The sequence below is a fragment of the Rhipicephalus microplus genome, chromosome 3 (genome assembly GCF_043290135.1).
Source record: "Rhipicephalus microplus isolate Deutch F79 chromosome 3, USDA_Rmic, whole genome shotgun sequence".
NCBI lineage: Eukaryota > Metazoa > Arthropoda > Arachnida > Ixodida > Ixodidae > Rhipicephalus > Rhipicephalus microplus.
In genome coordinates this window covers 30,202,131-30,218,847 of record NC_134702.1, presented here as the reverse complement: position 1 = coordinate 30,218,847, position 16,717 = coordinate 30,202,131, and the positions used below count along the sequence as shown (strand labels likewise).

At 49.0% G+C, this 16,717-nt stretch overlaps 1 protein-coding gene across 14 annotated transcripts in view; it reads right to left on the bottom strand.

The window, feature by feature from the left end:
- The window catches only part of Eph (Eph receptor tyrosine kinase), a 352,202-nt gene that overhangs the window by 31,686 nt on the left and 303,799 nt on the right, over window positions 1-16,717 (bottom strand). For all 14 annotated transcript variants that reach the window (XM_075889164.1, XM_075889169.1, XM_075889157.1 and 11 more), the window contains one exon: window positions 8,355-8,434. In XM_075889164.1, the coding sequence (XP_075745279.1) occupies window positions 8,355-8,434 (80 nt within the window). The remainder of the gene's footprint in view (window positions 1-8,354; window positions 8,435-16,717) is intronic.

The window sequence follows — 16,717 nt, the reverse complement described above, 5'->3', positions numbered from 1 at the left end:
GCTGCAAAACATGCGTTTGATTACGGAAATAAGAATCGCGTAACCGCGATTGCGACTGCCTGAGGCAATACCGGAGAAAACGTGTCATTCGTAAAATGAAACTTCAATGCGACTGCGGTGGTAACGGCTGCCATCGTCGCCACGGAACTGCTATCGTCATGCGGAAGGACGACTTTGCAATGTCTCCAGATATTCTGGAACTGCACAATTAAAAACTTCACCTCAAATGAAAAAGGAAGCATTGCTAAGCGTAATATTTCGAGCATATATTCTGTACCAAACACTATTTATACCTATGGAAGCTCGGTTCTTCATTATATTTGTGGCATACTTTTACGTAAATATTCTTACGCCATTACAAAACACACGGAGCAATACAGACCACTCCTTCCTCTCGTCTTATCACCCAACTTCAGTTTTTTTTTTCTTATTTATTTCCTGCTTATTTCTACATCTTTCACGGAAGCTCTACGGGAATCACGTCATCAAAGCACTACTGCTTCTTTGACAGTCAAGTTTAACCACACTTAGGCACTGAACAACTCGGCCAGATGCAAGATGCAGAACAAAAGAACAGTCGTCACGTTAACAAGCGCGGCAAACAAGAAAAAAAGCCGAGGACAGAGTTTCTGGGGGAGTCGTACAGTGCACCACCTTTGAGTCAAATATATACCTCACGGTGGACGGGCTCATGTGTACAATGTTCGATGAAGCGAGGTCCAGGGAGGAGCAAAGAAGCGAATGAAAAGCGCGGGGAAGAACGAAACAACGTCGAAAGCGTCGATGAATCCGGGGCGTCAAACGGCGCGGCGAGACCGCGCGGGGGCCAGAAGAAACTGTCGTAAGGAGGGCACGAAACGACAAAGACAAGGTGAGAGATTCCCCCCCCCCCCCAAAAAAAAAAAAATACAAACAACGTGAAGGAGCGTAGGACCCCTCGCGTAATTGCGAGGAGGAGCAAGAGGAGGGGAGAAAAAGACGGAGCACGACGGTCACCCAAAGCTAGAGAAAAGAGAAGACACTAGTAGGAGAAGAAGAAGAGCAGGGTTTACAGGGATGGGGAACCTTAGCAGAGTGCCGCAGGCAGACGGATGTCAGGCTATAGGAGAAAGGAAGATGGAGACTAGAAGACAGCGGGCGAGAGATACAGGCATGGGAGTGTAAGTTCTCAGTGCACACAAAAAGCACCGAAGCGGAGGTCAGAGCAAGGAGTCTTGGCGGCGCAGTAAGGACGACTCCCAGGCTCCGCGGTCAAGACGGGGCCCGGCGGACACGACCAGATGAGTTCCAGGGCGGGAGGCAAGAAAACAAGATCGAAGAAAATGCAGAGAGGCACAAAGTGAGAGGCACCACACAACGGGCGAACCAAGGGAGCCCAGGCAAAGCCCCCCCCCCCCCTCCTCCCCTTAGTCGCAGGGTAAGCAGAAAACAACAGCAAGCCACCCTTTCTTTATATCTCCATCTGCCCGGTGTGGCCGAAAACGTCGCAGTAACGCCACGAATGGCAAAAGGTGGCAAAATGAGGCCTTTTGGCGCTACAGAACGAAGAGAGACGACGCCAAGACGTAACAGCTCAGACCACCGGTCGAGGAGACAAGAAAGAGGAAGAGAGGACGCGCCCACTCGGAGGCAAATCATAAAGAAGAAGAAGAGAATCGAGATGAAGAGAACCTGCGGAACACGAAAGCGGGCGGAAGAAAGAACATCCGTGCAAAGAAGCAAGACATGCATAAGGAGCATTTCCCTCGTGATTGGGCGCGACTAAACAAGCGGCTAACAAGACCATCGCACAGATTTAGTTTTTTCTTCTTTCTTGTGCTAGCATACGGCAGAGACAGGTGCGTTAAACTCTAAATTAGCTGTATAAGGCCCACTGATTCGTTTTTCTTGCGGCATAACATTCGCACGTGGGCACGTCACGCATGTCGTCCCATTACTGAAGGCACGTTTCGCTGCACGTGAAAAAGGGGCGAGGCCGGGAACGGACCCCACAGGTGCAGTGCATACACTGGTTAATGGCAGGACGGAGCGAAACGAAAGAACATTAGGGAAAGCAAACGTGTTATGTAAACGCTAGACCTGTTACGTGCCAGCGCTCGGCTTAACCACTGTTAATCATACGTAAGCAGTAGCTATAACTCCCATTGTGTGCGGTCCGTTCGCCCTATACTATTTCGGGGGGGGGGGGGGGGGGGGGGGAGGAGAGGTCGCTCGCGGGAAACGCTAACAAAACCGTAATTAACTGCAGCAGTGATTCGGGGCTTAAACCGGATTTTCAGAGTCAAATAAAGAGTGTGAACAAAATAACTAGAAAGAGGAACAAAAAGGAAGCGACGGCGGCACGCGAACACACAAAGCGACCGTAATAAAGCGAGATAAAAAGTACATACGGCGGAACTGAGAGGGAAAAAAGGAAATGATCGAAGAAATGAATGATAGAAGGACAGGAAAAAAAAAGTAGCGGAAGGAAGCGGTTTCTGCGTACAAAGGTCGGTACAAGGACAAACGAGCGCGAAATAAAAGCTTAGGACGGCTTGAAGCGGAGTTGACGCAGCAAAAAACACCAACTCCTGCCAAAGAAAAGCAGCCACACACACACACAAAAATCAACTTTCACGCACTCGAAAAAAAATCAAGAAAACACAAGAGAACCTAGTAAGGCACACGCGCAGAAAAATTGGTGCTCGACGCGAAAGCTATAGGCTACCCCTTACAGAGGAGACCCATTCTTGCACACAGCAAGCTAAATCTAAGCCAGAAATAAGGCGAAGCGAGGGCAAGACAACACCAAGAAAAGCGGCGCGGACTCGCGAGACGAATACAACCACCGAGAGAGAAACAGAAAGCCTCAAAACGAAGCGGTGATGGGGAAAGAGGCGTCTCGAAACGGTTTGCGAGACCGCAATCGGAGAAACGATGATGACCGCGTCGAAACGAGACACCAGGTCGAGATGGCAGCGACCCGCCCTCCTATAGTATCTCTTACGTCTACCTGAGCCCACTGCCGCGCAGGAAGCAGAGAACGATGGCCGACGCGCGGAGTAATGACGCCAAAAGGGCGTTTCCAGGCCCAGAGACGGGTATATATACGCTGGGCGCCATTTCACTGTCGCGTATCCTATATATATATGTATGTACGAATGTCCTTTTTTTTTTCATTCATCCATTTGTGCGTTTTGTTTTCTTTCCAGAGCAAATCGACCCCGTTTGTTTTGCTCTCCGCACACGCGCGGCTTGAAGTAGCGCGAAATAAGTCCGGAAGGAGGTATTGGCGTCTTACCGTATAGCTTCATTAAGTCCTAATGCTACGCTGCCACAGCATCCGAAAAAGGCGCGTTTAAGCAAACGGTATAGACGTATCTTTCGGTACGTTTTATGCGAAAGGCATAGTTCTCCTGCTCAGAAATTCAAAGAATCGAAATAAACTGGTTTGTAACAGGTACACTAGAAAGAATCGCGTTCAGGAATGTTTCGGGTACACAACGCGATAAACTTGGGGATGCTAGATCACGGGAATTCCCTCAGAATCTGAGGATGTCTGTTTCATATTATGAGAGAACGCCAATTTTCTAAACTTCATAAAGACACACAGTGGAGCACATTTCCAGACGCAGCAAACTTCATAAAGTGAAAAAAATTGAGATACACAAAACGGTGTTCGAAAGCAGCAGTATTGAAAAAAAAAAATCCGAAATAGCGAACTTGCAGAACTTTTTTGTATGTCCATGACAGACTGAAGCCCGATTAGTCACTGCACAGCCCGCGCTATTTAAATAGATAGGTACGACGTGCACGAGATTTCACAGCCACGACAAAGTACAATCTTCAGGCTCGGGAAAAAGAATTAGCTTAGATGTAGACGAAACTAGTTTACATGCGGCGCAGAAAACTGCAGCCCGATTCCAGGGTGGCTTCTCCACATGACACAAGAAAAGAAAAAAAAATCCGATGTAGGAAGGGAATCACCGGCTCAGCGAACGAGAACCACTGCGGAGCCAGAGATGGGGAGAAGATGGAATACCTAGGCATGACCGGAAGCCACGATATATGCTAATCTCCGCCAGCCCCGAGACGGGCCACCCTGTATAACGACCATCGCGAGGCACCCCTCTCCTTTCCCCGATGCGCCACCGTATACACCGTATAGATATAAATCGCACGCAAAAAGCAGAAGCCCATCGAGCCACGCCGGAATCCAGCTAGCTTCCCGAGGAAATCGGGATCAAACGCCGGATCCCCTGGGCGACTAAAACCCGTGGACAACTCGCGTGTGCATCCTCGATCTGGCGAATTTCCCGTCCTCTGTTCCCCTCCTTTCGTCGCACCCCGAGCTACGACGAACGCCATGCACGGATACCAGGCACTTCCCTCACGCTTGCCTGACCGCCCGCCCGCGCAATAAAACGGGCATTTTTATGGCCGTCACGGGCCTGTTAATGGCCGCCGATAAGCTCGAATTACGTGATTTGTCGCTATCGCACGCACGCACGACCGAGCGCACACCCTGGGTTCGGGAAAATTCAAAACGGCCGTTCCGGCATGACGCCTTTGCTGCTGCGCCACGCTGCTCGTGGTAGCCGCAGGAAAGCCATCTCGTCAGGGCACCCCCCTCCAACGTCACGTTGCCATTCATCTCCGTTCAATATCATACTCAGACCACAGTGGCACGTGCGGACGGTGGGCGCTCGCCGTTAAGGGTCCCCTACATTGAGTCATCGGGCAAGGAGGACTACGACGCCGGTACCGCGAGGTGTCAGGGGTAGCGATGCGGGGTACGACCGCATATAGTAACTCGTTTTCCGGTGCGCAGAACAGTCTTATTACGGCTCGATACGACTGCAGCGAGAACCCACCTAGTCTAGCGAGTTGTAGTCTGAATTATGTCAAAATGCGTTTCACGAAGGCAGCATCTAATGCAGTATGCTGCGAAATCACTACGGCCTCTAAAAGCCGGCTGCAATGACGATAACATGTTAAAATACTATCTCACATCTTGAAAAATCTTTTTTTTATTCGGCAAAACACTGCCGTCGAAGACCTGACATTTCGTGTTACACAAAGCGCGCGGGATAGAGCGGAGACACCAGGCGATGCAGACTACCGCAATTGGCTTGACAGTTTTTGGCGCGTTACCAAAATAAGTACGCTCTCGGTAGAAAAATGCCAAGCACTTATAGGACACAATGCAAACATGCCTTGAGCTTAGACGAGTTTCCTTTAGGCAATGTTGCCACTCCTTGGCCGAACGAGAAGAGTACACACGGTGAAAGCGGCGTCGGCAGTAGCACCCAACCTCAATCCTTCAGCGAACAGATGTACGCATAAGGATCGAGATCGGGTCAGTAAGGTTTTTTTCAGAAATGAGGCATCAGTGGATCTGATAGGCATCTGGGCGAGGAGGCTGCAACTGAGTTCCCAAGCCTTTAGCGGACCTTAACAATGCCGGCCTGTTCGCGGCATTTGAATTAACAAAAGAAAGAGCGCAACACTGTACACGTTTGTCTAGACAATGTCGAGTTTACAATAACAAAGCCGCGAGACCCGAAGTAAAAAAAAAAAGAAAAACGAGGCGAACTATAGCGACAGAGAAGAGCACACTGCTTTCGACGGTTGCCGCAACTCGTCAAGTGCGCGCACCTTGCGCCTCTTGCGTTCCTCGCCTTGCGTGCACACAAGACGCCGCGGACCGAGAGGGAATTCGGAGAAGAAAGAACAAAGCAAACAGGGAGCCCGCGTGCTTGTTCCGCCGGTCTCACTCTGAAGAAGAGCGGCCGCGACTCTTTTAGCGCGCGCTTGCGCGTCCACCGCTCTTGGGTAAACGTGCGAATGCCGCAACGAGGTACGGTTGCGAAAACACGGCTCCGCTGGAACGGCGTCTGGTAAATAGGGACGCCGAAGCAAATAAAAAAATAAAAAAACAAAGTCGAGCAAGACGTCGCCGCCACGGAGCGCGCACTTGAATGCTCTGTCGCGAAGGCGGCAAAAGAGAACCAACTAAAAAATGAGTGGCGCGTTAACACGCGCGCGCGCGATCAAACTTGTTCGCGAGTCTCGTGTGTGCGCGCGTTAATTTGGACTTCGCGCGATTGCGCCGTGAATTGACGCTATCTCGCGGGGGAGGCTTGTTTGATTCGGCGTTTTCCGGTGCGGTGTTTCTTTTTTTATTATTTTTCTTGTCTGCCGTTCAAAAGACAAGACGGTTGATTTCAACCAGTATTTTACTATCCTAATTACTTCCGCCTTTATAAACCTGCCTATACCGCTTCTCAAATGCGCATCGCCATAACTAGCAACGCTCGGACCACCAACTTTTCTCTTTTTTGTTCTTACTTTACCACGGCACGAAATCGCTGCCATCATGCTCGTTGTCTTTTCTTTTTTTTTAGGTCAGTAGCTTCAGTGCGCGTAAAGTTCTATTTGTGCTGGCTTTCCCAACAGAGTTCTACATCTTTCAGGTAACAAAACACATCATTAAGCGAAACGTCAACGATGTGCGCCAAAAACTATAAAACGTGCATTTCTAGAGCTCGCTTGGCTGCAGAAAAAAAAAAGAGAGAGAGAAAGAGAGAGAGAGAGAGAGAGATAGAGAGAGAGAGACAAGATAGTCGTGTCTGCTTTAACGTAGCTAACGTAGCTCGAAAAATGGCATATACTAAAAAAATAAAAATACGAAGGGCGCAGAGAAGGACGGACGAGATGGTAATCGTTACTTACATCAGCAAACAACATAGGGGAAAAGTGCGGGATGAGTTCACGGGCAGCAGCAGCAGGAGCACGAATGCCCGGCTGCGCGGTGGAAGCTTGATAACCAAACAGACAACAGACCCCGTACAAGGCTGACTACAACGCGAAAAACAAAGAGGAGGAGGAGGAGGGGAAGAGGCACGAAAGCTAAAATAAAAAAAAAAGAAATGATAAAGGCAACGACGCACGCTCGGCTAACGACGGCGGCAAAACACCCCTAATTTGGACGAATTAAAATTTGCATCACAGAGGAGCGCCGACGGCACCAGATGTCCGCTTCGGTTCGCTCGGCTTGCCGCCTTGATTGGAGGGAGAAAGAAGAGACGGGGAGAGGGAGGTACACGACGTACAGCGTGGAAAAGGCAGGGAGAGAGTGAAAGGAAAGCGGGGAAGGGGGGAATGAAGCCCAAGCGCGGCCGTGTCACTTATTTAGCCACGCAATTTGGCTGTCCGCAGCTGAACACTGTTACGTTGGCCGCGGTGTTGGCTTTCCAGAGTCGACACGCAGGCCTTGTTCAACCGAGCTCCGCACACCCGCTGCGACGACTTGGTCGCAGCTCGGTCGACTCGAACGAAGCCCGCGAGCTTCCGTGAACTCTCGGCGAAACACAAAAGCTCCTCCGTGTATAGAGTTTAGCCTGGGTAAATGAAACTAACGAGTGCCGCTGTGGCGCTAGTGAATGTATACGTTCTACGCGCGTGCATGACAAAAGAAGCAGTGCGTCCGCGCGAAAAAAATTAAAATAAAAGTGCCGCCGCTAATCCTTCCTTTCAGCTCGTTGTCTCGGCGTCTTCGCATTCCGTCGCGCGCCGTGCCCGCTGGTTGGTTCGCCGTCATTCCTGCATGGTTTCCCAGAGGGTCCCCCTAAATGCGATTCGGTTCCCACATCCAGGTCCACCCGTAGTAGACAGCCGACGCTTTTCCGCTTGCTCTGCAGTCGTTATCTTGAGAAAGACGGATGACGGTTCAAGCTCGGCTCTTTAAATGGCGATGAGCAGCGAAGCCAGAACGCTTTGTTTTAGACACGAGCATTTATGAACGCAGGAAGGACAGCGCTACAATGCTAAGCGGCAATGTACACAAAGCCGCGACGCGAACCAGACCTTACGAACAGAGCTCGGCGACCGTTCCATTTCTCACGATTAAAAGAACTGTTCCTGGCTGTGCGCCTGTATTAAGACACTGCTTATTATACCTATAGGTACGAAGGTGCGCGTCAGCGCACGATTATGCAGCGCAGGTCTCACACGCCTTACTCGATTATTGTTCCTCGCCAAAATCTACTGATGGTAATGAAGCACATTACTTGATGGTAATGTGCTTCATTACCATCAAGTAACTCCTTCACGGTGCGCAATAATTACGAGAAGAAAAAAAAAATGCAACGCTATTTCATCGGTCGTAGAATAAGACCACGGTTTACACGACATGGGTATGCTCGTGGTTTCTGTCCACAACCGTCTATTCAAGAGTGTTTGTGCGGTACCGAGTTGTTCGCCGATTCGTCTCCTCACCCGGATCGAGCTTCTTCCAGTGCTGCATGCTGAATGTGGCCGCGTTCTTCATAACGCAACAAACACAAGTGTAAACCGAGCCAGCGTGTACTCACCCCAGGTGTTCTCGCTTGAGGTCCGTAAGGATACCGCGTCCAGTTCAGGATACTCTCTGTCGTTGTGTCGAGGAGGACAACTGCGAGAAAAAAAGAAAAGAAACGGCCGTGTTACGACAATATTCACGCGTGAAACTATGTAAAACGTATTCGCACAAACACGCCACGAGCCATGATAACAACAAAAATTTCAATACCGCCAGCAACAGGTCGAAGTCATCACTGCGATAGCAGCGACGCCCAAGCGTATGCAAAGAAAAAGGGGGGGGGGAATCGACAAACAACAACAACAAAAGAACAATCTTTCGGTTCAAACCGACGTATTTCCAGTGTGTGTAGGCTTCAATAAAAGCATGACGTTCATGGCGTTCAAAGCGACGCAGAAACATTTACATCAAACAGCTTGAAAAGCCCCTAAACCACATTTGAAAATACAAAGGAAAATCGCGTAATTCTCTACCCGGCGTTTCCAGTCCTTGCGGCACAGTTCGCGACGTCAGCTGTTTGTTCACGCGGAGGCAGAATGAAATAAGCACTCGACTGGTCGATACACGAGATATATCTGTTACGATTGGTCGTTGACCCCGCTTTGCCGTGCAGTCGCATGACCGGTCTTTCTAGTCTCGCATGACTATCGTATACGCGACAAGATGCTTTCAAATCGTTTTCTGCGTTTGCAACTGCACAAGCGTAAGTGGCAGCGTGTAGACGGAAATCGCCAAATCCTGACTGGTCTAACAATCAGTGCTGACATTTCACGTGTTTTCTGAAAAAAATGAGCGGCGAGGTGAAGATATTCCTCGTGGGAAACGTATACCAAAAAGATACTGGCGCCTCGCCTCTGAACTAGGCGTGATTTATAGGGTCCTTTTAAGCACAAAAAAAAAAGAAGGTACCATCTATAAGCACTGCGGATGACACAGTTAACGTTAGTCACAACTGTACTACATCAAACGCGTGTAATACGCTCACAACACCCATACAAAATCAAAGTAGCCACTCGATCAATTTTCACGGAACAATCGCCGTTTCCAACGCGACGTTCGCCATGAGGGGGGGGGGGGCTGGAAATCTATTTCCGTATGACCTCCAGGTCAATGAGTTCTCGTAAACGTCAGTGAGAGTACACAATACAGACTACCCATCGGCCCCGATCGCTCGCCCAATCGTTGGCACAAGCAACGGACGGCAAACAAAGGCGACCCGCGAGAGTTGCATAATCTCAAAAGTGTGGCAGCTTGGGCTATATTTGGCGCCTTTCGTGTCCTTCTTGTCTCCGTGTCGTCGTCCTGTTCTCGCGCTATAACTATCCATAATGTCGCCGTTCTTCTCGCGTACAAGCCGAGAAAAGAAAAAAAAGTCACGAGCGGCGAAAAACGAGAGTTCTTCGTCACCAAACACGGCACCGAAGCTAATCTTCCGAAGCTCCTGTATGAAAGCGAGAAAAGAAAGCGATCCTACTTAAATTAGAAACGGAGGGAGGTCATCACGGAGGAAAAACCCGGACACACCCGGCTCACGGCGCCATATATCCGGGTAGAAACCGAAGAGCCAATTTGAAAATATATAATATATAGACGAGGGGAGCGCACGGTGTAAGCCGAGTTATGAGGTGTACATGTGCCCTGCCCGGCTTGGCGAGACACCGCGTACGACGCTCAAACGCCAGCTCTGTGGGTGGCTCGCGGGTGGGTAGAAAAAAGAGGGTGGGGGGCAACACGACACGCTCTCACAGCGGGCGCTGTCACCACTGCGCGCCGGTCCAGTTTATCAAGAAACTTCATATAGGTGTGATCGGGTGGTAAGCAGTTCGCGCGTGCAGCAAAAAGGGGAAAAAAAAAGGAGGTGAAGTGAAAGAGAGAGTGTAGAGGGGGGGAAAGGCGCGAGCGAGCCTGGTCATTTGCATATTTTCCTCGTTTCAGGAAGAGAGAGTGCGTTTCTTGTTCGCTGCCATCGCCCCCCCCCCCCCCCTAAGAAAAAAACCCCATTCCTATATACGCGATATCCTTTCGGCGCGCTTTCACTGTACTCAGTACGTCGCACGTTTCTCAATGCGACCACCGGAGTTAATCGTAATCACGCCTCGGAAACAGAAGAAATATAAATCGACATCAAGTAGACGGACTGAGCAGAATGAGCGCGGTGGCGGGGGGGGGGGGGGGGATCAAGCAGAATTTGAGACGGGGAAAACACAGCTAGGAATAATATTTCGGGAGCACACAGTGAGACCCGGCGGCAGCATGTCTCGCTCGCCGTCTGCGGGGTCCAACGTTTATAGAAAAGTATCTATAAACGTTGGCGGGGTCCACGGCTTGGGCCAGCGAAGCCGCGGCTCGGTTGAAACCCGCGGCTCGGTTGAAACCCGCGCCAAATGAATGAACCTTCACTCCCGACCGAGCGAGGGGCGAGCCGGAAACGTAATGCCCACCCGTTCTGCATAGCTATAGCTGGAGCTGGCCGTCGTGTCTCGTATCCTCGCGATCACGGCTGCGTTTAATTGGCCCGCGCTCGCCCCATCTTATAGCGCGGCGTTGTGTAAGCGCCCTTTCGTTCCGCCCGTGGCGCTCGTTGCGATTACGAGTGCTTTAGAACAGCACAGTCGTATAATCGCTACGCCGGGCCGCCCGGTTCCCATGGAAACGCATATAATGTCGAGCTTTCTGCTTCCCCCGTGCAGCTTTCCGAGCTTCGCGGAAAACTTTTGGCCTATAACCTAAGTATAGTGCGGAAAATCGAGCCGATTTGGACGCCCACGAGAAACGAAATCGTCTTGCCCACCCTTAAACTTGACGAATTTTCATTTATACTACGTCGTGAGTGTTTTATTCGGCATGCCGAAAAGAAAAAAAAAAGCGTACACACTTTTTTTTCCTATATGGTGCACGAGATCGCGCATAAAATAAGACGCCATATTGCACACTTGTAAATACAGCGCCAACGGTGTTAACGTAATGGTTGGGCTTCATCTATGTGATAGTAGTCGTTTTGGTTAACGATATCCTGGAAGACCTGACACCTTTCAGTAAGCCAGCTTTCTTCTTACCATTTCCAATGTTATCAGTTAATTTCATGCAATGAGCGTTTGTATATGACGGCAATATAACAGCCCTGCTACATTATGTATGTATGTATGTATGTATGTATGTATGTATGTATGTATGTATGTATGTACGTATGAATGTATGTATGTATGTATGTATGTATGTATGTATGTATGTATGTATGTATGTATGTATGTATGTATGTATGTATGTATGTATGTATGTATGTATGTATGCATGTATGTATGTATGTATGTATGTGAAAGGGATAACTCAGAATACTGTTCGTTATTCTTTCTAAAATGTGTGGACACAAGATTAGCGTGTTCCAAATGATATCTTACCATATTTACACAGTATAATACTTTCATCTGCAAGCGTCCGCAAGTGTGTTATCTCTTTAGACCAGAGGAACTGCGGTGACAAGCGTTTTGCAGTATGCTCCAGCACTCCAAACGAGCAAAACGTCCGCGTCTGGTGCCGCAACTCTGTACACAATAGCAAAAAAATGACAAGGCTGATGGATGACAAAGTTCCGCTATCATAATTCTTTTTTTTTTCACATACTTCAACGCTTCCGGGTACGCGCCAAACGGCCGTTAACGCCGAGATCGCTTAACGTCGCAGCGCAGCAAGAGAACGACGCCACCGGTGCTTCCGTATAGCAGACGCTACGACGTGATGTGCGTCTCCAAACAGGGGGATGCACAGTTTCTGCGTGTTCAACTTTTTTTTCTCTCTCAGCAGCTTCCATGCGGTAATATACAAAAGGGAAGGCATTCGAACACATCCCCCCCCCCTTACTTTAAGCGATTGTGCACGCAATAATAATAAAAAAGGGATGACAAAAATCGAGTGATGAAAGTGGGCTTTCATAACTGAAGAAAAGTGTATTCTTTTTTTTTTGTTGTTGTTGTTGGGGGGATAGGGGGAGCATTAAATTATAGGCTGCAAGCACTACAGAGCACAACCTCGCCCATTAGTACAGAGAGGGGGGGGGGGAGAGAAAGCAACTTCCAACATGTGCAGAAAAGATTTCAACAAAGGTGAACAGTGAAGTCCAAGACTACAAAATATCGCCGCCTGCACTCGGGCGTCGCTGAGTCGCGATACATATTGTATGACAGTATCGAGAAAGTGCCCGGAATGACGGTCGTAAATTATGAACGACGAAACCTCTATTAATGCGCGATCACACGACCGGAGGACGGAAGCAACGTAGCGGCCGGCCCCAGAGGCGTAAGCGGATAGGGCTACCACCCCCACTGCTACTCTCCTAACGCCTTCCGTAGCGACACTTCCTTCACCTCCTACTTCGCCACATTGCACGCGCGTTCAAAGGGAAGCCCGCCACAGATCCCGCGGCGCCTCGGAGCTCTACGTGCCGAGACTTTCAGCTACGATATACGGAAGGCATTACGGGTGCTAGCTCAAACTGCGAAGATGTTCGCTGGGATTCCGTCCGAGGAGACAGCAACTCTGTGCACATGTTTTTCGCTTTCTACTTTACGCTGGTAACTCCTTTATTGCATTCAAATCTCTTTTAAGGGGGCAAAGTGCTGAGTGCTGAAGCATTTGACCATACAGCGAGGACTGCTAAAATAGAGGAAAGTTACGCACACGAAAGCACGGTTAACGGTACGCACAGGGACGCGAAGAGTGTATCGCACTTGTTTCCCACACCACATAAAAAGCGGTATCGACAGTGTCCCTGTGTTAATATGCTACTGACGTGAAGTTAAATAGGAAAGCCTCGTCACGCTAAGAAAGCAGCCGCTGCGCCCGATTGAGTCAATTCTTTGGTATACCGTAAGTGCCGACTAATGTTAATTGAGCCTGCTTTGGCATCAAGTACGGTGTCTAGGACATAGAAAAATTAAAGACGGTGCTACAAACGGGCCATAGAAAGGCTGTTTATGAAGATATAGCGCATTCACAAAAATAAAAATAATAGCCTTTTGTTTCGCTCTCTACATGAGAGCAAAACCAAACGAGTAGGCCCCATTCGGTGAGTATATCAGTCAACGAATCCCGTCGTGCAATGCTCAACGTATAGGCCGAGTAAGATCGACGAGGTGAACAACCCGGCATGAATATTTCGGGCGAAGAAAAAAAAAAAAGAAAAAAGAAGGGGGGAAAGAGAGAGAGAGAGATAACACGAAGATCAGCGCCTATTTCTGCGCATTATAAGTCTAAACCCTGCGCGGCTCCCACACACAGCGGCGCCACCCTTGATATCTGGTGCTCCGCGATCCCGACTCTAATCGCGATGCAAGACGTGAGCGATCAGTGGTACGCGTAGAGCTGGGAGCCACGATGAAGCGTGCGCTGAAGGCAAGAAAACGAACGCTGGGCCAAGTATAACGGCAGCCCAGAACAGATATATAGACAAAAGCAAAAGATCCCCAAAGGAAATGATATAGAGAGAGGCGTGACGCTTCGGAGATGCTGCTTTAATGCGTCGGGCGTCACCTCGCCCGGACTCCCGGCCACCTATAAGTGATGCGGTTATGGAAAAATATCACCGTATGTATACATGCACATATATCTATCCGTACGGCGATGCAAAGCCTCTGCGTTGCTCCTGGTACGCCCTCCTTGTTTCGCCTTTGATTTATATGCAGGCGTTTCCCACAAGATAAATCTTTTCGAAGTTCTCGCTCACCACACTTTCTCGTTTCGAAGTTTATATACGCCGGCGTTGACCATTGCTTGTCCTGACCCTATAGGCCGTATACGATACATACTTTGTTGCCCAGGCAACATAGTATAGGGCACTAGGCAATGGATTGCTTATGTCAGCAGAAGGAACCTCACAAGGAGCCTAAAATAGGGTACCTTGCTGGTTGTAGAAGCCAGTTGAAGAAAAACATTGAGAAAAAGTATTGAAAAAATATGCCCGAAACGCGAAAGTCACGTAGTAAAAATTGAAAGGGAATGTCTCATTCGCCAGCTCGTAACTGGAATATTACGCACTTAGATGGAGGCGGACTAAGTACAAGACGACACAAGCACTCGTGTCTTTTTGCTTACACTGTCCAAAGAGCACACTGTTTCCCTTTTGTAAGGTACCAACAAGCCCAAGTTGCACTTCTGGTGTTCCTTCGGCAGATATCTGCTCGAGAAAGACGGAGCAGGAAGCAGCGCCAGTCGAACAAAACTGTCACGCGCGAAAAGAGAACCGCTCGATTGCAAAACTGTTTCAGGGGGAATGCGTAGTACGATCGTTCGATCTCAAACAAAACCGTCTGTTTGCTGGACTGAAAGTGAAGTAAACAGGTAGGGCTACACGATGAGAAATCGAATGGCCGGCTCTTGCGTGCGATATTTATAGACCACTCCAATGCACACCGTGTCTATCTTCGTAGGTCATAACTGGTAAACGGGGCAGCGATTGCTTAAGAAGCGCCACAAATATTAAAGAAATCATATCTGCATAAGTTCTATCGGCGTAATGATGAATTAGAACGCGATACACGAAATTTCGTATTCCGAAAAGGTATAGATAATCTCAAGCCTTCCCTTGTCAGAAGAGATAAGCAGTCCGCGCTATTTGCAGCCAACTAACCAGTCACGTCCCTAAGACCTAATGAAAAAGCAAATAACAAGCTACACTTGAAACAACGCCCGTTGCCTCGAGATATGAATGAAAGTAACCAGTAAATTCCGGACAAGCTTCCTGGATACCACGGGATATCACAAGCCTTGCGCGGAATAGTGAAAACGGAGTTGTTCTGCATCGAACGATAAAGCACACGGGAGGCGTAAACTCTCATTCTGTTTACCGCTCTCAGAGTTGCTTCACCTTGCCTATTCATTTTCTTCATTGACTGTAAGACCACGGAGAACGACATTCCACACTGTATACCATAACGTGAACGGAAAACCATTAGAAGCACGCACGCACGCACGCACGCACACACACACACACACACACACACACACACGCGCGCACACACACACACACACACACACACACACACACACACACACACACACACACACACACACACACACACACACACACACACACACACACACACACCACTGCAGCACAAACCGCTTCAGCTAAAGGCAGCCATACATTTAGAAAATCACGCGAGCCTAGTATCCGGTCAGGGGACAAAAACGATATGAAATGTAGACGATGAGGGTGAAGCTAAGGGTGAAACCAGAGAAACGACAGAGACAGAGAGGACGGGTCGAGCGGTCTCCATCTTGAGGGGCAGTGAAGGGAATCGCTTTAGGTGGGAAACAGACGCTAAGCACGAAGACGAAAGCAACGACAAAGGACGACACAAAGAGGAGGACGCGTAGAAAGCGGCACATATCGCGCCCCCGGCCGGCTCTAGACGGTCGGGCGCGCGCTCAAGGGAGCGAGAAACAAAAGGGAATGAATTTGGCATCCGCCGAAGAAATAAGTAGACGGATAAATAAAAAGAAAAAAAAAGAAACGAGGAGCGGCAAGGGAAAGATGTGGGGCGTGGGAAGCCAAGGAAAATGGAGCTGAATTTCAGTGCTGGAGAGACAAAGCGACGATACTAAAGCAGAGAACAACGATGAGGGAGAAAGGGAAGCGAGCGAAACGCAAGAAGTTCTCCAAGATGGCCGTCGAGCATACGGAAGCGGAAAAGTAAGCAGTGGTAAAAGCACTGACGGAAGCAAGTACGTAAAGTGCGAAAGGAAAGGGAACGAACGAGATAGCAAGAAAAATAAACAGGGAAAGAGCGATAAGCGGCGAGAAAGCGAAAACGACGGAAGATGTTCCAAGTCCGGCGCGAAACGAAATACGAATGGTAATGGCAGCGATAGAAACCCGCGACTTCAACAAGGAAAAAAAAAAAAGAAATGGACGACTTGAAAGGCGGTAAGAAATGTGCATGGCTAGAAAGATGAAACCACTGCGAGGGGAGCACACCAAGAAGCGATGGGAGTACACAGCGGCTAGCTTTAAAACAAAAGAATAAAGGTTAGCCTTTGCGTATATATCCAGTTTATTCCGGGTGTCAGTTATCCCTCTACGCCCATCGCCTTTTTTCTTATTCTTTCTCCTGATTCGAGTAATCTCATTCTGCCGCTGGCACTTCTTCTTCTTCTTCTTCTTCTTCTTCTTCTTCTTCTTCTTCTTCTTCTTCTTCTTCTTCTTCTTCTTCTTCTTCTTCTTCTTCCATATTTAGTATCTAGTACGCTCTTTGAGGCGAATTCGATATTGAGCGTGTCTTCTGCCAAATTGGTCAGTCTTTCTCGAGGGAGCCCGTAGAAGTGAACGATGCATGCCTTTCTCCGGGAATGAATGTTTTATACCTAGCTTCGGTCGGTACC